The sequence below is a fragment of the Prorops nasuta genome, unplaced genomic scaffold (assembly GCF_024137725.1).
Source record: "Prorops nasuta isolate Cenicafe-Biocafe unplaced genomic scaffold, Cenicafe_Pnas_1.2 PNAS00020, whole genome shotgun sequence".
In the NCBI taxonomy this organism is placed as follows: domain Eukaryota; kingdom Metazoa; phylum Arthropoda; class Insecta; order Hymenoptera; family Bethylidae; genus Prorops; species Prorops nasuta.
Window position 1 is genome coordinate 1,519,632 of NW_027116817.1, and position 26,042 is coordinate 1,545,673.

General features: G+C 32.4%; 3 protein-coding genes across 4 annotated transcripts in view; 2 read left to right on the forward strand and 1 right to left on the reverse strand.

Moving 5' to 3' along the window:
• Chd64 (calponin 3) overlaps positions 1-26,042 on the forward strand; it is a 115,479-nt gene that overhangs the window by 77,316 nt on the left and 12,121 nt on the right. The gene's annotated exons all lie outside the window — the stretch shown is intronic.
• On the forward strand, positions 7,966-13,235 carry LOC136780723 (uncharacterized). The gene is given in 5 exon segments (XM_066739277.1): positions 7,966-8,255; positions 8,946-9,216; positions 9,219-10,991; positions 11,154-11,256; positions 12,737-13,235. Coding segments are annotated over 5 exon segments (2,841 nt in total). The 5' UTR covers positions 7,966-8,060.
• Positions 13,575-15,675, reverse strand: LOC136780766 (uncharacterized). The gene is given in 4 exon segments (XM_066739323.1): positions 13,575-15,004; positions 15,080-15,182; positions 15,185-15,425; positions 15,528-15,675. Coding segments are annotated over 3 exon segments (1,401 nt in total). The 5' UTR covers positions 15,329-15,425; positions 15,528-15,675; the 3' UTR covers positions 13,575-13,850.

Here is a 26,042-nt window from a genome sequence, read left to right on the forward strand (position 1 = left end):
TGTAATGTTTGATTCTGTCGGATGTTCCATAGATCTACTACAGACATTAGTGGCATAACATATATCAGGTCTTGTCTTTGATGAGAGGTACATTAAACACCCTATTGCTTCTCTGTACGGAAAATTGTTTACTATTCTTTTGTCTTCTTCGTCATCGTTTATGGATCCTATCATAGGTGTATTCACCGATTTTGACTTTTTCATATTAAAGGCTTCTAAAATTTTCTTTGTATATCTTTCTTGACAAAGCTTAATTGATTCCATTCTATCTACAATCTCTAGACCAAGAAAAGAAGCAGGATTCGTGCAAGAGGAGACACTGAAGAGCTTTTCTAGTTTTTTTATAAGATTCCTTAAGTCTTCTTCATGTTTTCCGAATATAATTCCGTCGTCTACGTGAATGGCTAGTATGGCTATATTTTTGTCTCTTCGAAAGATACATTTTTCTGTTGTTAGCTGCCGAAACCCGCATCCTTTTAAAGCTTCTGTGAATTTTCTGTTCCAGCAATTTGGAGCTTGTTTTAGACCATAAAGAGCCTTATTTAATTTTGCAAATTTTTCTGTTTTTTTATATTCTTGAGGCAACTTGATATAAATCGTTTCATCCAATTCTCCATAGAGAAATGCTGTACTGACATCAAATTTTATACTTTTCCATTTATTTTTGCATGCCAGAGCAAATAATATTCTTAATGTAGCACCATTGACGACTGGACAATAGAGCCTTTCATAATCTATTTCTTCTTTTTGCTCAAAGCCTCGTACGACTAATCTTGCCTTATATGTTCCATTCTCCTTTTTTTTGAAAACCCATTTGGTGGACAAACATCTTTGTTTTAAAGCTTCTTCTTCGCTAACCGTTGTCCAGGTATTATTATGTTTTAGTGATTGTTTTTCGCTATTTATAGCATTTATCCATTCATCTTTTTCAGGACTTTCCATTACTTCCTCATAGGTTAGGAAAATATAATCAGCATACCTGTCAGGATACTTCCTTTCTCTTCCTAATCTTCTTGGGGTGCTTGATACTATTGTGATATTTTGCTCATTCATTTCACTGTCATTTGTTAAGTCTTCATGGTTGTCACCATTACAGCTCTCGAAGCTGATATTTTCTGTTACTTCGGCTGCACTCTCCTCTTCTTCTGGTTCAGCATCTTCTTCAATTATAGCTTCTTGAGGAGTATCGAGTTTAAGTTCTTTTTGAGTCTCCAGAAAGAATACATCTCTTGAGGTTACGATTTTTCTTGTCTCCGTGTTCCACAATCTGTATCCGTTTTCTGTATAGCCTACGAATACTGCATGAGTACTTCTAGCATCTAATTTCCTCTTTTGTCCAAGTTGTTTGACATAGACATTACATCCGAATACTCTTAAGTTGCTTAAATTCGGTGGTTTTCCGTTCCACATCTCATATGCAGTTTTATTGTTCGCTTTATTGGGACTTCTGTTATATAGGTAGGCGGCCACTCTAACAGCTTCTCCCCACAGAAATTTTTTGTTTTCACTGTCAAATAGTAGTGCTCTTACTTTCTCAACAAGTGTTCTATTTAACCGTTCGGCCTTGCCGTTTAGTTGTGGAGTATAGGGAGGAGTAAAATCAATTTGAATACCTTTAATTTTACACCATTTATTCAACTCTTTATTCGAGTATTCTGTTCCATTGTCACATCTTAACTTGAGTATCCTTGCGCCCCATTTATTTTCTGCCAGCTGCGTGTATTCTTTTAGTTTTTCAAAAACTTCATTTTTATGCTCTAATAAATACACTACAGTGTAATTTGTATAGTCGTCAAGAAAAGTTAGGAAATACCTTTTCTTATCCCATGTCGATGGTTCAATTGGCCCACAAACATCACTATGTACCAATTGCAGTGGTTTTCCAGCTCTTTCTCTGTTATTTCCAAAAGGCAGTCTTGGATGTTTTGCTTGAAGACATATGTTACATTTAATTTGATTCTTCAATTCTTTTGAGGTTATCTTCATGCCCTGTGACATATTAAGTAGCTTGTTCATATTGTCGACTCCAAGATGGGCTAACCTTTTGTGCCATAATTCTGTCGATTCACTACACTCAGCTTTTAGAGCTTTTTCACAAAATTGTAGGTTACACTTATATAAACCACTTTCTGTTTTCTCCCCTTTAATGATGACCCTTTTGTCTTTCATAATTATAACTTTGCTCTCTTTAAATAAGACTTCACCTCCATTTTTGGTAATTTCATTGACAGATAGGAGATTTGCCTGAAGGTTAGGTATGTACAGAACTCTTTTTAATTTGCATGCTTTTAGATTTACTTCACCAACGCATTCAGCAGTTAGTTCTCCATCTTCACTGGCGATGCAAATTTTTGTATTTGTTGGTTCTCTCTTCTCTAAATGGCTTAAGTCGTTCACCATATGTGATGTAGCTCCAGAATCAATCACCCAATTATCTAGATTATTGTCAGCTGCTACGAAGGCGACCTGACTGGACTCCTGGCTTGTTTTTCTGAAGAAACAGTTATTTTCTGTATGGTTCGTTTTTTTGCATATCTTGCATTGTGTTGCAGGATGTTTTTTACGGCAGTTCTTTTGGCTGTGACCAGTTTTTTTACACAGTCTGCAGTATTGCCTATTAGATGAGATGTTTCCTTCAGATCTGCAATTTTTAGCAATGTGTCCCTTTTTGTGGCATATATAGCACTCTCTTTCTTCTGTCTTCAGTGCTATCTCTTCTTCTTGGTCGTTTTTGTATCTTGTTTCTTCATTAATTAATCTAGCTGTTAGTTCTGATAGTGTTTGATTTTCCAGTGATGTGGACTCCCATGGACTGATAAAGTATTTGTGTTTTTCTGGAAGAGTTGTTAGAATTTTAGAGATCACCATATTGTCGTTTATCTGCTCTCCAAGAGAATTTATGTTATGAGCAATATTTTTAATTTCCGAAATGTGTGTGGCTATATCATAACCCTTTTTGAATTTGTATTCAAAAAATTCTTGCATCACTGCACATTTCTGTTGATTAGAATCTCTTTCAAATATTGCTTTTAGTTTCATCCACATATCTGATGCTGTGTTGCATGTGATGATGTGTATTAGAATATTTTTATCTAGAGTACTTACTATAAGTCGTTTTGCTTTCGCATCCTTTTTTTCCAGGCATCACTTCTGTCTGTACTATTTGTCGGTTCTAGAGCTTGGACTAGGACGGCTGCTTCCATGTGGATTTTTATCTGGAATTTCCACAGATGAAATCCGTTGACATCTTTTAATTTTTCGATCGAGTCTCCTTGGCCATGCATTGTAGCATCAGTATTCATTTTTCTTCTTTGTTTTCTTATTTCAGCTTTATATATTTTTAGTATTTTAAAGAGTTTTTATTATTTTATATTCACGCACGTTTCTAACCTCACTTTGGCACGTTACCACGAACGTCCTGGGCCCATAACCTGATGGATTTTTTAGGGTTAGAAATAAAGCGTGATTGTTTAATATTATATTATTTTTTTATTTCTTAATTGTAGGTATTAAACACTCTCCTTTCTTCTTCTTGTTCACACACCTTTTAATGCCGAGATTCCTTATGGTTCCCTTCCTTTCTACTTTCACATTAATAGTAGAACTTAACTTCTTCTAAACCTCGACTATTCTATTCCATTGCGCATGCGCCTAAGTCCATTGCAATAGAACGCAGCAGTGCTACCACCAGAACTGAGATTATTACCAACATTAAGATTTTGTCATCTTGTCTGCAAACAACTCATATGCGCGAGAAGCCTCATAAGATCAACGGGAAAATAAGTAATGCAGGTGTGATTAGTGAGTTTGAATGCTCTTGCAAAGCAGGTTCAAATGGCCAATGCAAACACATTGTGGCAACACTATTGCATATATATGCGTTAGTTTATAATTCCAAATTAAAATATTTTCTGTATGTCTTCAAATGATATGTAAAGGATTTTTTTTTAATTTGTACAGTCTAGAAAGAATAGATAAGTTATCTTGCACTGATAATACATGTCAATGGAAAGATAAGCAAAAATTACTTTTGAAACATTATGAGCCTGTACCATTATGCGAACATGAATGCTTCTTTAAGTAAAGAAAATTTGACATAAAAGAGTTACAAGGGAACCAAAAGAAAGCTCTTTGTGCTTTAGCAAGGAATAAGTTACCATACTCTAGTATAGTTAAACATGCGTAAGTACTATTATAATACTAATATAATCAACAACAAATCAAAAGATGTTAAATAACATATAAGCCAGTCAAATTAGACTTTTTCCGTGCAAAAAGTCCCAGTAGCGTTTTTATGATTGGAAATGGTTTGTTTTATCATCTAGAATGATAATATCGTGACGAAAACCACCAATTTTGTGCGCTAAATTAACAATAAACGATTAAAGTTGGTTTTTCGCATTTTTTAACACATTTTGCTCTGTATTTTGTAAAATATTAACAATAGAGGAAATTTTTGTTAATAAAAGTTGTTCGTTATTAAATTCTTAAAAAAAAAGTCAGTGGCGTCACATCTCTATATGCAATAGTTTACTTGCAAATTTAGTTCAAACACGACAATCTTCAAAAGGAATAATTGTTAATAATTTAAAAAAAAATTACTGTTTCACTTTTATATTCTATATAAAGAAAGTTCTCTTTCATCCGAATTAGCATACCAAATTTGAAGTTTGCATGAATTATAGTTTTTTCACAATTAGTATCGAAATTCGATTTTTTTCTTTTTTTCATATTACTGGCATTTTGTTAATAATCAACGTATTTCATCGCTGCTGCTAGAGAGTGAAGTGGAAAAGTTATATTTTCATGAATCCTTTAGAAAACCACGAAATTTTCATTAGGATGGTTTCTGCACGCATTTGTTTATAAAGTGCTTATTTAACATTACTCCTATTTGCAAGTTTTACGCCCGATTAAATCCAACCAAAATGTATTGGATAACTGCGATTTTTGTGTAAATTATAAAAAAAAAAAATAATTATTTATAACTATCAGGAGCCGAAATAACGTGTTTTTTTAAATTAATTATTGCTCCGTTAATTATTGAAGTATCTTAATTTTTTTTTAAGCAAATTGCAGTTAAACACTTATATTTGAAGCTCACTTGATAGTCAAAAGTGTCAAATAAAGTTTCAACTGTAATTTCAATGTCTAAACAAGTACATTTGAGCAAAAACGGCCGTTTATCTCAGAAGATGTAGCGCCAGTTTTATGTCTCAGAACTGGACAATGTACTTCAAATTGAGGTGCTTGGAATAAAACACTGTAACTCGGCCAAAATTCATCGTATCGACCTCTTTTTTTTTTAATTTAGGGTAGCGCGAGTTAAAAATAACACTCATCCTGTTAAAATTGATGTACAAATTTATTTAAACAATAAAAAGTTATAAATATTCTTTGTCGATATCTCCATGCTCTTTTTTTTTATTTCCTTACAGTTATTCCGTTATATTAATTAATACTTTTTAAGATTGCATTGATATATTATATAAAAATGCTGCTAATTAGTTCTTAAGGTCATGAGAGGTAGAGTAATATGCTACATTACAGTGAGGCAGGCATTTGGCGCCAAAAGTGCCCCTCCCCCATCAATGCCTTGTATTCAACGTACTATTCAAACATGTGGACCCCATACCCAGGTATATAACGGTTTTTCAAGGCCAACAGCAAAGTATGGGCTAATCTGCCAGTTTCAGTCTAGCCTTGAAGCAAAGAGCAGTAAATTTTTGTGCTGTGAATATTTCTTGAAGCGTCTATATTTTGATTGGAAGCTTTAAGTGCTGTATTTTAAATAACAAATACAAACTACACTTTATTGTTTCTGAACTTTTTGACAAATAACGTAAGTAATAATAATAAAATGTTCTGCTTATGAAGATGCAATAGCTTCTTAATTATTGCAAATTTAATATAGCCTATTGAATGTGCATATTATTTACTTTTATAATTATATTTACTTAAAGCAAAGTAAATTAATACTGCAAGTATAAACTTATGTGTCAATTAAGTTTTCCATATTATTTTCATAAAGTTTTATTCTTTATGTGATTTTATGTATTCATAAATGATATTGCATTAAAATTTAATTTTAACCATTTAAAAACTTCAATTTATTTAAGCTTATAGCATTTTAGTAATCGTGCTACTTTAATTGTTTTTTGCAGTAAATTCTAACCACCATGTCTACATCAAAGTGCGTGATTTGTGGCTTAGATATGTCAGAAAATCAAACGCTGAAAACTTTTAAAGCTGGAGGAATAAAAACTCTTATGCAATCTAGTTTACGAAGGAAAGATAATAAACATAAGAATATGAAAAAAATGACGTCAATCACTCTTCATAATAGTTGCTACGTCATGTACAACCGTGAAAGAAGTATCGACAGTGCACTGAAAAACATCCAATCTACACCTTCCACTTCAAGGCGGTCAAGTGAGGAACGATTTGATTTTCGTCAATTCTGCCTTTTCTGTGGTGAGGATGCTTCAGATGCACTCATAAAGTGCCAACAAAAATGTAAAATTGTATATCGTAAATATATTTCAAAAGTATCAAAGTTAGTAACTCGAACTAATATTCTGAGGCATGCGAAAGAAAGAAACGACGATTTAGGCAATATTCTTTCTGCGTTTCTTCTTGGAATAGAAGATATTATAGAAAAAGGTGCCCGTTATCATGCTGCCTGTTATACAAATTTTTTTAAATCATGCTCAAATGATAGTCCCATGGGACGTCCTGTGGATTCACGACAGTATGAAGCTGTTCAATTTGTGATTGATCATTTGCTTACACACATAGAAGAATGCCAATTTTCTCTTGCGAATGTTTTAAGCAACTATAAAAATCCAATTCCGGAGACTAGATATTTACTTAGGCATTTAGAAGATTATTTTCAAAGCGACATATGTTTTCTACAATCAAAGGAAGATACTATTATTTGTTTTCGCAATGCGGGAGGAAAAATATTGAACAATAATTGGTACAAAAATCGTTTCGAAAATGAGGAGGAAGAGCGTGAGCGAATTGTTAAGACTGCTGCACTAATAATATTAGAAGACATTCGTTCTCAATTTTTTGATACAACTCATTACCCTGCGCCGAATTATTTTTTAGAAACTGTCGATGATGACATTCCCAAATCCTTAAAAATATTTTTGGATATAATTATAAAAAAGTATAAGACTAATTCTGAAAATGTAAAGTGGAAAAATAGAGTGAAATTTTATAGCCATGGTTTAATTTCAAGCGTTAGGCCTCGATCATTTATATCACCATTTTTACTCGGACTCTCGTCCATGATGCATAAAAATTTTGCTAGCAAAAATCTAATTGAATCATTGGCATATTTAGGGTTATGTTCTTCATACCAAGAAACATTGTTGTTCGAGGCATCCATTTTAAACGATCCACAGGAATACAACTTTAACAATTAATTTGTTCAATTTGTTTATGACAATGCTGACCACAACACAAATACCATAGATGGATTAAATACTTTTCATTCAATGGGTGGTATTATGTGCGTGACTCCAAGCTCTTCGATTAGTAGCAATAAAAAGATCAAAAGATTGCAAAAAATACCATCTACAAATGTCATCGGACGATTTGGATACGTTGATATTAAAACATTTGATCGAGGCAGTTCTGTGGGTTTGAAGAATATTGTTATTAAAGATATATATTCTTTAACTTCTTTCTCAAATAAGACTGAAATAACAAATATTGATTTCTTTTGGAATTATGCAAAGAAAAAAAATTCACAGATGATTCCAAGCTGGAGTGGATTCATGGAAGATTGTACGAAAGGAAGGGATTACGCTGTATCAAAAGTTGTACCTCTACCTTTTGTAAATAATCCTCCAAGCCAATATGATACCATATTTACAGTATTGTTACAAGCTGATCGCGAATGCAAATTGAAAGGTCAAAAAACTTGTTTCGTGACTTTCGATCAACCACTTTATTTCAAAGCTCGAGAAATATTAGCTTGTACTAATTCTAATGACAGCCATTATAATTTAGAATCTGTTATTGTCAGATTAGGTGGATTTCATACTGTAATGTCGTACATTGGTGCAGTAGGGTACATTATGGAGGGAAGTGGTTTGCACGAATTATTTTCGGAAATCTATGCTGAAGCATCTGTACCTAAAATATTATCTGGACATTCATACTCAAGATCCGTCAGAGGTCATTTTCTCATTCAATCTGTTTTAATTCAACATATTTTATCAACAATGAATTTTACTATCGAGGTGTTGTAGATTTAAGTGTTTATGATTTTAACTTTGGCGCTGGTATAGAGAATGAATGTATGGCTGACCGTGATGGCGCTGGGTGCTCTTTGGTTATGTGTGGAGGGGATGATGGTTCAAGAATGAGCGAGCGAGCAGTTAAGTACGGTAGAGAACGAAAAAAGGTGTGAGACTGAATGAAACAAGTACCGACCAATGTATACATCTTTGTATAGATATGTGTGAAACTATTAGTTCTAAGTCAATATTGCTGATTTGGTTTGTTTTCCTGTGGGTGCATAATGACTCGCACAAAACTGATTGAACTAGAATAAACAATGGTTTGAATCATTCAGTTCAACTCAGTAAGAAACTCAAGCGACGGAAACCTGTAAGCAGGCGGCTTGATTTCTAAAAGAGACAATCAGTTGACTGTCCTTATGAGAAGGCGGACTGATGAATAATCAGCATATTGTTAAGTTCAGATGACGGTTACCCCATGGCGGGCGGTCTGACTTTTCTAATTAGTGTTAGTATCAAATGTATAATGATGCTTTAAACCAAAATAAATAAACTTAAGTGATTTGGTCTTGTTAGGGCTTTTTCCCCAAAGTTTTCGTGGGGTTTTTTACGCCTTGACAAGACTGACAAATTTATCCGCGAAACTGATAGTATTATTTTAAACCTGTCCCAATCCATCCTCAATTTTAGTTTGTGAAGCCTAAACACGAGGAGACAAATTGTTTGAATCATCTAGTAACTGAATATCATGAGGGCCGTGAAGATTTTATTACAAAAATAAATGACGAAGTTGAAATTATGAAAAACAAATTTTCTAATCAGCTGCAGTTTTTAAAAAATGAAGGTCCTACAGCCAAATTATGGATCCAGTATATAGAAATGATTCTTATCTTAAAACAATTTATTGAAGCTGAAAGAAGTGGAAATTGGAAGTTACACTTAATTAGTTTGCAACAAATGATGCCTATTTTCATGCTAGTGGACACTTCTTATATGCCAAAAGTGCTCATTTATATCTTCAGGACATGCTTCATCTTGAACAAAGAATGGATATGCATGAATACCAAAAGTTTACTAATTTCGGTTATTTTACTATTAGAAGATCCGAAAAGTACTGGTCTGGCATCTGGTCAGATATGACGATTGAACAAGCTCTCATGAGATCCATGAAAATTGTTGGTGGATTGACACAAGGCCGAGGAATTACACAAAGTGTATTAGCTAAATGGATTTTATCTATGCTGGTACTTGTTGAAGTTTCTGATGTTATGGAAAATTTTTGCAATACTCTTTCAGTTACTTCAGAACAACATGTCGATTTACGACCTTCACGAATTAATAGAGATAATGATGATCGAGTAAAACTATTAACGTTTGTAGAAGCACATAATCCATTCCCAAAGTCAGATTTTTTAATGTCCATTAGTACAGGATTAAAAGCTACAGAAAATATTAATTGTCACGAATCTTTTAAAATTGGTCGTTTGGGACTCGAATCTATGATAGGAAAAACCTTTGGCGATATTAAATTTCAAAGGAAAAATAGAGTTTTACCACTTCGAGCTGTAAATTCTTCAATTAAAGTCGATAGTGACGTAATATCTATAGATCCCACTTTACTTTTTCAAAGAATTTCGCTGCATATAGAAAAGAAAGACGACATGGAGAAGTTTTTAAAATTTGAACTTGCACCCTTTCCTCTCTCCATTTTTAATGAAGCAGGAATGCGCAAAACTCAAAAATCTATTTTTTATGAAAATTTTCTACCATTAGAAGTGTCTTTCAGGTCATCATTACAAAATGTAGTACACGTAATTGATGGTGGTTTTTTGTTGCATCGTGTATTATGGCGACAAGACCAAAGTGTCAATTCTATCTGCAATCAGTACGTTACGTACATCACAAAATATTATTCCAACGATAGCGTAATAGTTTTTGACGGATATCCTAATGTCTCCAAAAATTTTTACACTAAATGTGCAGAACGACAACGTAGGGTTACACGACAAATTGGTCGAGAAGTAGCTTTTGAACGCTCCATGAACATAACATTTTCACAAGAAACATTTTTATCGAATGACAAGAACAAAAATAGACTTATTGCGATGCTTTGTGAAGATTTTAATTTAGCTGGATTTCGTACGTTGCAAGCTGTAAAAGATGCTGATACATTAATTGTAGAAACTGCTATCGAAGTAGCGAATACTGGCGCAAAGGCAATGATTGTTGGTGAAGACATCGATTTGTTAGTTATTTTAACACAGCTATCTTCGGTTAATCAAACTATTTATTTTCTCAAACCTGCAAAAGGCCAAATCCATGAAAAACTTTATGATAATCATTCGTTTCAATACCCAAAATTAATGAAGATTGTTGCATTTTTGCATGCATTTACCGATTGCGATACTACCTCAGCATTTTATCGACAAGGAAAAAATAAACTGACAAAATTGATTAATAAAAATGACGATCTTCTTGATATAGCACTTACTTTTTATAATTATGATTCTGATCATATTAGTATTGCTGAGGCTGGTAATAAAATTGTTACAGCACTATATAGTAATAAGAATTGTACAATATCTGTAAATTCGTTAAGGTTTATATTATTTAAAAAGTTCTCGAAAAAATCTGCGTTTAAACTAGAAACACTGCCGCCAACTGAAGGTGCAATTGCTGAACACTCATACAGAACACACTTACAGATTCAGCAGTGGTTAGGAAATTCTAAAGAGTGTATTAAATGGGGATGAAAGGCGACCACAACAGGCTTACAATCTGTGTATACCAAAGATCCTCTCATTCCCAATAATTTTCTAGAAACTATATCATGCAAATGAACGCAGGGTTGCAATACGACGAATTGCAGTTGTAAAAAGTATGGTCTTCGATGTTCAGATATTTGTATTAATTGTGATGGTCAGTATTGTTCGAACATTGAAGAAATAGTTCTACAAGAGTGTGTAGAGGACGAATTGTTTAACAATGATTTAAATGACGAGTATGATATAAATAATGACACTGAAAACGAATTTTTGTCAAAAAAACAGCGAATATGTTAAATTATTATTTATGTTTATGTGTATTTTATCAATGTGACATCGATTATATTAAGCGTTTTTTATAATTAACATCAATTAAACAATTTTTATAAATCTAACAGATATTGTGTTAAGTTTTTATTGTTTGTTTATTTGAAGGTTATAAAATGTCAGTGATGATGTTTAGAACATATCTCCAATTAATTTTAACGGAATAACTGTAAGGAAATAAAAAAAAGAGCATGAAGATATCGACAAAGAATATTTATAACTTTTTATTGTTTAAATAAATTTGTACATCAATTTTAACAGGATGAGTGTTATTTTTAACTCGCGCTACCCTAAATTAAAAAAAAAAGAGGTCGATACGATGAATTTTGGCCGAGTTACAGTGTTTTATTCCAAGCACCTCAATTTGAAGTACATTGTCCAGTTCTGAGACATAAAACTGGCGCTACATCTTCTGAGATAAACGGCCGTTTTTGCTCAAATGTACTTGTTTAGACATTGAAATTACAGTTGAAACTTTATTTGACACTTTTGACTATCAAGTGAGCTTCAAATATAAGTGTTTAACTGCAATTTGCTTAAAAAAAAATTAAGATACTTCAATAATTAACGGAGCAATAATTAATTTAAAAAAACACGTTATTTCGGCTCCTGATAGTTATAAATAATTATTTTTTTTTTTTATAATTTACACAAAAATCGCAGTTATCCAATACATTTTGGTTGGATTTAATCGGGCGTAAAACTTGCAAATAGGAGTAATGTTAAATAAGCACTTTATAAACAAATGCGTGCAGAAACCATCCTAATGAAAATTTCGTGGTTTTCTAAAGGATTCATGAAAATATAACTTTTCCACTTCACTCTCTAGCAGCGGCGATGAAATACGTTGATTATTAACAAAATGCCAGTAATATGAAAAAAAGAAAAAAATCGAATTTCGGTACTAATTGTGAAAAAACTATAATTCATGCAAACTTCAAATTTGGTATGCTAATTCGGATGAAAGAGAACTTTCTTTCTATAGAATATAAAAGTGAAACAGTAATTTTTTTTAAAGTTATTAACAATTATTCCTTTTGAAGATTGTCGTGTTTGAACTCAATTTGCAAGTAAACTATTGCATATAGAGATGTGACGCCACTGACTTTTTTTTAAGAATTTAATAACGAACAACTTTTATTAACAAAAATTTCCTCTATTGTTAATATTTTACAAAATACAGAGCAAAATGTGTTAAAAAATGCGAAAAACCAACTTTAATCGTTTATTGTTAATTTAGCGCACAAAATTGGTGGTTTTCGTCACAATATTATCATTCTAGATGATAAAACAAACCATTTCCAATCATAAAAACGCTACTGGGACTTTTTGCAGAAAATAGGGTATCCAGAGGCTAATTTGACTGGCCTAATAATAAAATTGTTTTAGAAAAGGTAGACACTCTGCTTATAAACCAAAAGAAGCACATTTGAGTACGCCAGAAGAAAATGCAAATAAAAAAACTATATTTCTTTTGCAAGATCACAAAATTATGGAAGAGGTTAATCAGTACAACTTTGGCCCTCTTAATAGCTGCTGCGAAAGAAGTTTCTTAAGGTTGCAAGGAAACTATGTTGAAATTTGCGAGAAGACTAAAGCTTACTATGATGAATGGATGAAGCACAGAAGTATTCGTATAACTGGTAGTGTCTGCTATAAGTTATATACTTACTTAAGGAACAAAAATCCAGATTGGAATAAAAAGCTTGAAGACGTGTTTCATCCCAAAAATTTTAAAAGTGTATATACAGAGTATGGAAAAGTTAGTGAAGCACAAGCTAGAAAGGCTTACATTACTCGTACTCTAAATGAAGTGTTGTGTCCTTGGATTAATAGTGTCAGCTTGCAATCCTTGGCTCGCTTACTCACCAGATGGAATTATTTTTGAAAATGACAAACCAAGTGCATTATTAGAAATAAAATGCCCTTTTATTGGTAAAAAAGCTGATCTAGATAAAACTATGATGGACTGCATAGGAAAATACTTACAAGTAATTGACGAAGATATTTATATAAAAGAGAAACATTTATACTATGGATAAGTGCAACTAGGAATGGCTGTGATAAACGTGAAAGTAGCAGATTTTGTTATATATTCTGCTGTGGATGATAATGTTTTTATTATAAAATTTAATAGAAATGATAGTTTTATTTTAAAAATGCTCAAATCTCTGAAAAAGTTATATTTTGAAAAAATTATCCACTTCATCTGCTCAAAGAATAAAGAATAAGTTTTTTTATTATTATACGAGGAACAAAGTCAGTATTACATTGATTTATGTCGTTAATGAGAAAGTGCAAGTTAATATGTAACAATAAATGAATTATGTAAAATGTATTAGTGTAATTTTTTAACAATATGTCACTCAATATTCATAAACCTGTCATCACTTAAAATAGAGTCACTGAGATTTACTGTGGCACACAATACATTCATAATTTCACTAGCTACTGGAACTAGATTAACAGGCATTTTTGAGCCAACTATACTCCAAACTTTAATTCATTGATTTACACATTCAACATGAAATCTAGCTGCAGCAATTTTTGAGGTAGCAATAGATTCACCTTGAGAAAATTGTTTTTTATCTTGCAAAAATGGTGGTCGTACACATTTCCATCTATTTTTCTGGCATAATTCATTAATTAAAAAGCCTCTGTCCACCATTATTGCATCGTTTGGTTCTAACAAATTAATCAACTTACTTTGTGTGAAAATAGCTGTATCAGTACTTCTACCTCCATACGCAGGACTAACAAAAGAAATAGTCCCTGCTGGAGTCACTCCGATAAGAAACTTCACAGTTTGTGCACCTTTGTAGTGTGAATATGTGTTAAGCTGACAGCACAAATTCTTTGGTTGTTGAATGTAAATCTCTGTACAATCTAATACCACTTGAGTATCTTTAAATCCTTCGAAACATATTGGTAAATTTCTAGCAATCTCTTGTCTTGATGGCCAAGGAATAGCAAAAGATAAGAAGTTGTTGAGAATTTCTATGGTATTCAAAAATATTTTTTGGCACACTTGAGATGATGTACATGTAAACATAAGTGCCAATAATTTGTATGACGTGTTATGTTTCATTTTCATGTATGTTAAAATAACTCTTTCACGAGTTTTCATTTTGCATTGCTCAAATCTATTCTTATGGACTATTTTTATCATATTGACAATAGTTTCCAATAATTTTATTGTTTGAGTTCCAGTAGCAGTACACATTTTTGCATCAGTATTTAACGTATCACTAAAACTATATTTCACTGTACTTTCATCAACCTTTTTTTTATTGTTTTTCTCTATCAATGCTATTACAGGGTCATATTTATTTTTTAACACTATACTGTTAGTAGTCACATTTAATTGATTTTCAACTGCATCATGTTCAAATTCTTCATTTACATTGGATTGGTCTTCATCAACAAGAATATTATCAGCAGGATCTTGAACACGATCATATTCATCACTCTCATTTGATGGTAACTCATTTGACAATGACTTGTTAGCAGTTTTGTAGGTTTGATTTAATTTTCGCTGAATAATTCGACTCAGGCGTGTTTCATTTTTTAGTGCATTATTTTTTTCTTTTGCAGTTATAGGAATATTTATTGATGGGACTGCAGACTTTACAAGAATCTTATAGCTGCTCGGATAATCTAAAATAAAAGTTTTGTTTTTACAGAGTACATTTGTTACATTTTTAATTCGATTTTTAGATTTGTAATATTTACCAGGTAGTACATAATCAGTATGCTTAAAATGTAATGAACATACTCTCATTCTTGGATATGGAGCACTTATTTTCAAAACTTTCTTCCATTGAGTTAACCTATCTATACTTGTTCTTGTACTCCAAAGTGGTTGGTTCTTAGCACAGTTCTCTGTTTAGGTTTCGGGAATTTATGGAAAGTCACATCCCTTTTTTTACTAGATACACTGTCACATCCGTTTACGCAGCAATGTTCAACTGATTTAGACATTTTTACGAAACTTGAAAAGCTATAAAAGCACAATTAAAGTATGTGACGCAACGCCTTGAAAAATTAGAGCAGAGTGTAGCAGACGATTATGTTAAGCCTTATTTTTGATTTAGAAATAAATATCTACAAATTAAATAAACACTTAAATACTTTTAAAATTTATAAGAAATTAAGAAAAATATGTTATATCAATTTTTACCAATTTTTGAAGCCATTTATGCTTTAAATATTTTAAAATAATAGAAATACTCAGTGTTCATATATACCCTAAAGTTATTTCCCGATTTCCTACCGCCATCTTAGTTAGCTCTATATAAGGTGTCATATTTCCCAATGCGCACATGACCGACTTTACGACAGAAAATTTTAATGTGATTGGTTAAGATTTGGAATTTCATGAAAGTGCAGGATAATACTTAAAGATTATATATCACTATAGTAGCAATTAGTAATCCCCATATCAAATCTATGTACTATTTATTATTTGACATATCCACGATAAATCAATTTTCAAGACATTCAATTCCAAATTCGACCATCGCCAAATAAAGATGTCTGTAAGTATATATTGTATCTTTTTTTGAAGGAAACTTAGTACAACACTAATTTTCTCATATCATTATTTATAAATTATCATTAAATAATTTTAAATGGTTTTAAATAATTGTGCTTAATTATTTTTATAGAATTATATTATCAATTACCAACGACATCAGTAGCCGTCGCCGCCTGTCGGGAGAACCAAAGTACATAGTATCACTAATAATGTTTAAATATCTATTAGTTATTTAGAATAAATTAAACTACTCAATGTTAAAATAATAATGATATTCTGTTTTCAGATCCAGCACTGAGACCGGCTAATGCTAGGAGGGGATGCTACCCCCTTCCCCATCATCACCGCAGTCAAAGCCGCAATAACTTCCTCCCCCAGATCATCTTCCATCAGAACATGAAATGGAGGTGCCGGAGGAGAGGAGGAGGTTCCTCCACAATCCTATAGAAGTGATTTTTTTTCCTCTTCACTAATACGTGATTCTCCATTTAATTCATTTAACAGTTAGTTCAAATGTATCTTGTTTTTTTTTGTATTTTTTCAGGGACCAGGCGGAACTATAGAACCGGCCGTGCCATCCAGTTGCGTCGGAAAGCCTACAATTTCCAACGGATGTTTGTGGGGTTAGGTTTCCGCGCCCAAAAATTGCTGGACTGCTTACAGAGCAGGACGAGGGGGTAGAGGAAGAGGAGGAGACTGTCTGTAATTAGTTAGTTTATTATAATAAATTTTATAAGTTCAATATATTTATTTTTTCTTTTATATAACCTAAATTCTATCCTTCCTAATGTAAATTGTCTTCTAATTTGTCCTGCGTTATCCATTGTAGGTTATCTAAATAGCATGCATCAAATTATAGTCTAAAGCCTACGGCACACTATGCTGGATTTCGTGCTAGAATGCTTGCTAGAATTGTGAAGACCAATGATGATTCAGTTGTGAATTAAATATAATAATCTCATTGGTCCTCACAAATCTAGCAAGCATTCTAGCACGAAATCCAGCATAGTGTGCCGTAGGCTTAAGCTGGTATATGACTACGTATAAGTATAATTAAAAGTATACAGATTCATTTTTCAAACATACATACAAATCAATTTGTAACAAATTTAAATATTGAAAAAATATCAGTTAACCAGTAAAACCTTTTACCCTACTTAAATTAGTCACAAATATTTGCAGTATGTTAAATGATCCTGTGTGTGCGTATCTTTACATATATTGCTGGTCAAAAGTTTAATTCATTAAGACCCAATGGCACACTTTATTCACCACCTTTTCAAACCTTTTTAGATGAAATAGATTTAGGTGAGAACATTATTTTGGACACATGAAATTTATAGATTTTGAATCGCTCTTTTTAATGGTCATAAAGAAATTAGAAGAAGTTATTTTTTAAGACTCAAAAGTGAGCTTTACGTGTGAAAAACAAAGAAAGAACAAATTATTTTATTTATAATACAATTTTCATCCACTTTCCTTTATGCGATCAGCTAAAAATCGCAGAAAAAAGTGTCCTGGATATTTTAGCTGGAAAATAACGTATTGAGAAATTTAAATATATTTTGGATAATCCAAAATGGCATCCAAAGTGAAAAATTATACTTAAAAACTTTCGGGCGACCTAACTAAAAAATTAGGAGCTCTAGCAAAGAAAGGCGAAAAAATGAAAAGTTCTTAGAAATCATTAGAGAATACGCTGAAATTTTTTCAACATTTTTTGATAGATTTTTTAATTTTTTCCTGATACTGATTTTCTAAAAATTTCACAAAACTTTCACATAAATTCTATTGCTTTCTTTAATAAATTCTAAGCATAACTTGTGGAAAATAAATTTTCTTAAAAGTTAATATTCTCGAATTAAAAAATATAAAATATAAACATTTCCATTTTACACTTGTTGTTTTTTAAACTCGACAATATTAACGTTTACAAAGCATTTTTATTAAGGAAAATTTCTTAGAATACATAAAAGATAAATAGGATTTTTTTAGAATTTTTATAAAATTTTTAGACAATTTTTAAAAAATAAGTATCAGCAAAAAATTTAAAAATCTCTCAAAAATTGTTGAAAAAAATGCAGCGTATTCGCTAATGATTTCTAATAACTTTTTATTTTCGTGCATTTTATGCTAGAGTTGCTAATTTTTTAGTTAGGGTGCCCGAAAATTTTTAGGCAAAATTTTTCATTTCGAATGCCATTTTGGATCATTCAAAACACATTTAAATTTAAAAATACGATATTTTACAGCTAAGATACCGAGGACCCTTTTTCTGTGATTTTAAGCTGATTATATAAAAGAAAGTGGATGAAAATTGTATTATAAATGAAATAATTTGTTCTTTCTTTATGTTTCTCACACGTAAACCCAAATTTTTAGTTAGAAATAACTCTTTCTCATTTTTTATATGACCATTGGATAGAGCGATTAAAAATCTATAAATTTCATGTATCCAAAATAACGTTCAAACCTAAACCTATACTATCTAAGTTGTAACGAGGCGTTTGCTCCATCGCTATCCTCACTTACGGTACCGCGTAGTGGAGAGAGCTGTGGCGTATGTACGTGCCGATATCGCGGCCTACGCACAGCGTGCACGGAGTATAGCATTCTCTCGGCGCATACTTTCCCTAATTACCAAAGCGGCCGCTCGGAGCGCCACCACCGTCGCGTCGGCTCCGGCAGCTTGAACAGGTATAAAAGTCCGAGCCCGATCCGGAAATCGGGATAATCATTCCGTATCCAGGAGATATCCGGATACATTCCGACCCTTCCTACGTATGTAGGAGTAGAGATGGTAACTCGAGGGAAATCCTTAGCCCTCACCATGCGTACAAAACTCTCAATACACAGGGTAGGCATGGTGGGGGGTTAGGGATTTCCCTCGAGTTACTATCTCTGCGCGCAGGAGCTCCCCGCGTCATCTTATCCGCTATACCAAACCTATGCCATGCTAACGGCTTCATCCATGATCCAGGAGTTCTCCGGACCAACGGCCATTTCTCTTTCAGCACTAACAGCCATTTTCTTTCAGATAATGCAATAGCCGCCATATTGTCGTGTACCGGCCCCCCCCCCCTCCGTGAGGCTACCGACTGACACGCCGCCAGCGAGCAATTTTATAAGTGACATAGAGAGTAAGTACATATACGAACACGCCTGCAACAGCAGTGCTGGGATTCTGTAACTTCCCAGCGATGATTGTCGGTATCGCTAACTACCGATAGTTGTCGCTTGCAGTAATGAAAAGAGCGATTCTGTAACTTCCGTCTATATGGATTCAGTAACTAGTTACCGACAACTTTCGGTAATTGAATCGAGTTACCGAGAGATATCGTTAACAGCGATTCTGTAACACAAAGTTTTCGATAATTGTCGTTAAAAATGTCGCGCGGTCGCTACCGAATTCTATCGTTAACTTAACGACGACCGTGATAGGCGTCGGTAGATGTTTACCGAGAAAGTAAATATAATAAATGTCACAAATATTTCTTAAATTAATATTTAGAAATCAAAAAAAGTAATTACAATAAATTTTCATTATAAATTAAGGCTTACAGTAAAAATCGTAGGAAATAAAATTTAATATTTTTCCAATTTTTATATTTAAAAATAACTATATATATATGCAGAGGTTTTCTCTAAAATATAGAATTAATTGTATTATTTAACTATAGCACACAGGCACTAACTGTACATTGCCTGACTCAAAAAAATGTTAAAACATTAATTTTTAATACCTATTTTAATTAAAATATAATTACGTTTTAATACTTCTTTTAAATAAAATATGATAATTTTGCTATAGTAAGAATTGCTATAGTCAAAATTGATATAGTCAAGTAACACAAAAATTCCTATTTCGGTTGGTATTAAATGCACCAACATTACCAACTTCCCTAGAACCTTAACTAATTTTATCGTTATCGTACAAATATGAGTTGCACCGACTATTGTCGTAAAGCTAAAGTTACAGAATTGCTCATTCGTTAGCGCAAGCGATAACTGTTGGTAGTTAGCGATACCGACAGCTGTCGTTAAGGGGTTTGACCCACTCGAGGCTAAAAACACTCACAATATAATAGTTGATGTGGTATATATTATTTATTACGAGCATTGTGAGTTTTTGGTGGAATGCGTCCAAGGAAAAACAAAGGTTTATTAAAGTTATTCGTCGGATAAATTTTATATTAGTACTGTTGAACCTCTAGCGACATCTATCTCGGTCGTTGTTAAGTTATAACGATATTATTAGTTTTCCTTTCAATAAAAAACTCAGTGAAATATCAATTCTCAGCTAAATGATTCGGTTTAGTACAATTTATATTAACTTCAATTGTTCGTAACTCCGTCGCTTAACTAAGATTGAACTGAAAGTTTTCTTAAAAATGGGAAAGGTACGTTTATTCGGTAGGATTCGGTAGGTTACCGACAGTACCGACATTACAAGCGACAATCATCGCTGACTCTGAGTTACAGAATCGCACTTAGCGATTTCTGTCGGTAACTGGACTTAACGATACCGAAAGTTGTCGCTAAGAGTTACAGAATCCCACTACAGACCGACACAAACAACACAAACACAAATAGGTTTAAGGTTGTAAAAACATTGTATAAAAACTCTGTAAATATTTCTTACATTTATTTAGCATAATAAACTGTTTTTGTATAACAACATTGAGCTTTTCCATATTATTTTTTATCCCTCTCAATCAAAACGAACCGGACTGTTTTCAATAATTAATCCTCGCTAGCAAACACGTCGCAAAGTTTTGAAAATGTGGTGAATAAAGTTTTCCCGTGTGGGCTTTAACGGGATCCTTCACGCGTGCTTTACCGGCAGTACAAGTGAATAAACAATTAGTTTAATAAAATTCAAAAAAGAAGCAAATTAAACAAACAGGCATCTTTACGACAAGGTGTCAGTCCCAACGAGTCAAACGAGCTTTAAATCAGTCAAATCAGTTGAAAAACAACTCTATATCATTGTCCTGCGATCTTGAAAAGAAGTTACTTTTGGTTATTTCTACTTCAAGAACGCGGGGCAGTGGTACAGCGTTATTTTTCATCTGATTTGAGGGTTTTCAAGCTCGTTTGACTCGTAGAGACTAGCACCTTGTCCTAAAGACGCCCGTTTGTTCAATTTGTTTTGCATTTGAATTTTAATAAACTAATTGTTTATTTACTTGTATTGTCGGTAAAGCAAGCATGAGGGATCGTGTTAATAGGTTAAGATCACTTGAGAAGTTTGGTTTTAAAAACAGTAACTTCTTTAAACGTGCATAGCTTCATAATGATGAAAAGAACAACAAAATTCAAAGAACCTTTGGAAAGCTAAAAGATTTCTACATACAGTGGAATTAGCTCAATGCAAGAAAAACGTGTAGTTATCAAATTACAATTAAATAAAAATTCTGCTAAATTTACATTTTTTAATTTTTCGTTATGTCAATTCAACTTATTGCAACACTTCCAATAATTGTGGTAATTATGTGAAACCTTGGGAACATATGTAAACTTCAAAGTTTCGACTTTAATTTGAGTCATCAAATGTAACGATATTCATTGTATTTCCTTATTTTCATAACGATTTTCTGAGTGATGTCGAGAAAAATTTTTGACCAAAAAACAACTGCCCAAACATTTGAAACAATTTCAGATCGAAGAATCTGTCGGTATTAAACGGCCTATTATACTTGTATCATATTGCACTTTTATTCAATTAAAAGAAACGTGATAATTGTAAATATTAGAATTAATAAAATAGATTTGATTAATGATTACTCTACATTTGTTGATTTAATGTAGAAATAAATTATGTTTGGAGTCAATTGAATAAAAGTGCAATATGAAACAAATAAAATAGGTCATTCATTACGGATAGTTTCTTTGATCTGAAATTGTTTCAAATGCTTGGGCAGTTGTTTTTTGATCAATAATTTTTCTCGACATCACTCAGAAAATCGTTATGAAAGTAAGGAAATATAATGAATATCGTGACGTTTGATGGCTCAAATTAAAGCTGAAACTTTGATCTTTATGTCCCAAAAGTTTCACATAATTACTACAATAGTTGCAAGTGCTGCAACAAGTTGATTTGACGTAACGAAAAATTAAAAATTGTAAATTTTAGGGGATACACGACCGATGATAAGTTTAATTCAAGCTTATCTTCGAAAATAATAAAAATATGAACTTTTTAGTAGAGGTTGAATTTACTCGTTCAACGGTGCTTAAGATCGATAAAGGCTCAAAATTTCATTAAAAGAATTTTATTTTTTATGAAAATTGTTTTAATGAAATTCTGAATCTATAGCCCTCTTGAGCACTGTTAAACGAGTAAATTCAACCTCTACTAAAAAGTTCATATTTTTATTATTTTCGGAGATAAGCTTGAATTAAATTTTTCGTCGGTCGTGGATCCCTTTAACAGCATTTTTTTTAACTGTAATTCGATAATTACACTTTTTCGTACATTGAGCTAATTCCCTTATATGTAGAATTTCATTAGCTTTCCAACGGTTCTTTGAACTATTTTGCTCCTTTCCTCATTATAAAGCTATGCGCGCTTAAAAAAATGACTAATTTTGAACCAAATTTCTTAAATGATCTTAAACTTTTGACCGACAGTGTACATATTGGGCCAATTTAATCTAAATGCTCTCTTGCTCTACCTGCTCACTGTATTTATTTAAAATAACCTGCAATTTAAGGAAAAAGATATTTATTAATCAGGAGACACGGTAGTGTCTCGATGGCAATTAATTTAAAAAGCCAAGACATTACTCCCTTTTACGCGAAATTTAACCATACTATATCTGATTTTTAGTTCACATGAAAATATTTTGAGAGGGACTCATTTAATTAAAAATTAAATGAAAGTTTCATTATATAAATCGAGTCTAAGTTTCAAATGTAACTATAAACGTCTAAATCAGTTCATTCAATGCTGAGATATCAAGATTGAGCCATTACGGTTATTTACTTTCAGCGTTTCTTCTTCTTCCGACCGGAAATTGTTGCCTTGATCGGTACTCTCTCTTCTACATTGGAAGTCTATCCATGGCGCCTTCTATCATTTCCCCTACTTTTCCGGTACAGTTTAACGTCAACTAGCCAGCCAATAAACGCATTGTCAGTTTGTCACCGGTGGCAGGGACGTGAATATACTTGTTCGTAGCGTTCTATAAGCTTGAGTATTCTCAAATATATTATATAATAATAAATCGGGCATGCCGTATTTAGTTTTGAATGCATTTATTTTTAAAATTAGGCATTGACAGTGCCCTCTTAAGAGTAAAAATGCTATTAGAAAAACTGTTTTCTTTTATCGATATTACTAGTCGGGGAGAAATAGCATTTGAATTTCCACTTCGTGCTATAGAGAATTTTAATTTTTTTATGTATAGTTTAGAACGTCCTTAAAGAGCTCCTAAAGCCTCGAACACGAAAGAGGTCGGGAAGGATATTATTAATTCAAAAAAATGTTGAAAAATGCGTTTCTTTCTGGTTTAACTTAAATAACTCGCTTATTATTAATCGTATCAAAAAAGGTGTAAAATAAAACTTGTTCGTAATTAAATTTTCAATAAGATAGGCGGGATTTAAAAAATCATTTTGTTTTGTTTATTTGTAAAATCATTAATGAAGTACAGGAAGTGGAGAAAAGTTTAAGTAGTGAAAAACCATATAACAAATGGTTGATTGCTACTGAAAGTTCACTAGAAGGTGTCTTTTAGTTAGTAGAATTTGCTATAAAAGCCATTTTTTGATATCTAAAAATGGTGGCCTATTGCAAAATTATTTATGACAAAACTTTAAGCAGCTGCCAATTTTTTCCTGGCGGTCATAAATTAATGAAACCAATTGCTAAAAATTGGTATTAACGTTATTAACAAATGGTGTAAAGAACATATTTTTCAATAATAAACAAAGCATTTTTTAATTGAAAACACCCGTTGCTATCGTCCTTATTTCAGCAACAATTGGAGTTTAACAATTGCAATAAAATGCATTGTGATGTTTATAAAAAACCATGAATTCAAAAAAAAAATCATGGCGATTGGAGCAGTAGAAGCTGAGATCATCAAGTTTTACTTGACGGTGCACTACGTCGAAAGTATTTGACCTTTCGACCTGAAATTTGGCACAGTAATAGTGCACATATCGCCCTATCACCTAAATTTTTTTTTCTTAATCTTTCGTTCAATTTCTCTTCTTTGCAACGAAGAAGAATCCGTTCGAAATCACGGGCTCGGTGGTAGCGATCTCCTCGCTACGTAGCGCGGTGGTGGGGGTAGCGCCTGAACAGTGGAGGAGGAGCGCTGGAGATATTAAACAACTTAATTGATAAATTTATTTCTACATAACCAAAGGTCGTAGATGAATGACTTTTTTTTAATTGTATATCATTTTTTCCGTACTTTCCAACAATATTTATAAAAATTTTATAAGAGTACGGCAAATGTCAGAAAACTATGCTTTTTAACTTATTTGTCATTTTCCAGGATTTCGAAATAAAGTACAGACATGTTTTTAAATTGCATAGTTAAATATCATATGTATATTTAACTATGCAATTTAAAAACATGTCTGTACTTTATTTCGAAATCCTGGAAAATGACAAATAAGTTAAAAAGCATAGTTTTCTGACACTTGCCGTACTCTTATAAAATTTTTATAAATATTGTTGGAAAGTACGGAAAAAATGATATACAATTAAAAAAAAGTCATTCATCTACGACCTTTGGTTATATAGAAATAAATTTGTCAATTAAGTTGTTTAATATCTCCAGCGCTCCTCCCCCACTGTTCAGGCGCTACCCCCACCACCGCGCTACGTAGCGAGGAAATCGCTACCACCGAGCGCGTGATTTCGAACGGATTCTTCTTCGTTGCAAAGAAGAGAAATTGAACGAAAGTTTAAGAAAACAATTTAGGTGATAGGGTGATATGTGCACTATTACTGTGCCAAATTTCAGGTCGAAAGGTCAAATACTTTCGACGTAGTGCACCGTCAAGTAAAACTTGATGATCTCAGCTTCTACTGCTCCAATCGCCATGATTTTTTTTTTGAATTCATGGTTTTTTATAAACATCACAATGCATTTTATTGCAATTGTTAAAATCCAATTGTTGCTGAAATACGGACGATAGCAACGGGTGTTTTCAATTAAAAAATGCTTTGTTTATTATTGAAAAATATGTTCTTTACACCATTTGTTAATAACGTTAATACCAATTTTAAGCAATTTGTTTCATTAATTTATGACCGCCAGGAAAAAATTGGCAGCTGCTTAAAGTTTTGTCATAAATAATTTTGCAATAGGCCACCATTTTTAGATATCAAAAAATGGCTTTTATAGCAAATTCTACTAACTAAAAGACACCTTCTAGTGAACTTTCAGTAGCAATCAACCATTTGTTATATGGTTTTTCACTACTTAAACTTTTCTCCACTTCCTGTACTTCATTAATGATTTTACAAATAAACAAAACAAAATGATTTTTTAAATCCCGCCTATCTTATTGAAAATTTAATTACGAACAAGTTTTATTTTACACATTTTTTGATACGATTAATAATAAGCGAGTTATTTAAGTTAAACCAGAAAGAAACGCATTTTTCAACATTTTTTTGAATTAATAATATCCTTCCCGACCTCCTTCGTGTTCGAGACTTTAGGAGCTCTTTAAGGATGTTCTAAACTATACATAAAAAAATTAAAATTCTCTATGGCACGAAGTGGAAAAAGTGCTATACTTTTGTGCCATTACTCCCCGACTATACGTCTATTTGGACAAGTTTCAATACAAATACTAGTTTTCAAAAGATATCGTTATTTGTGAATCTATGTCGTGGGCGTTATGAAAGCAACAGAATAACGCCTTTGGGATAAAACAGCGAAATCTTTAAATTTTTTATGAATTAATTTTTAATCTTTTTTAATTATTTTCCGTCTAATTTCTTTTAATTTTGCAATATTTCTTTGTTTTATCCCAAAACTGCTATTCTGCTGAGTACAAAACCACCACGAATTTAAAAATCGGTTCATAGATAACCCTGTTTTTTGAAAATAAGATTTCAAGTGGAATCGCTTTGTAATGTCGATATAGACCTTATTCGCAAACACGTAGATCTACGCTAATTTACGT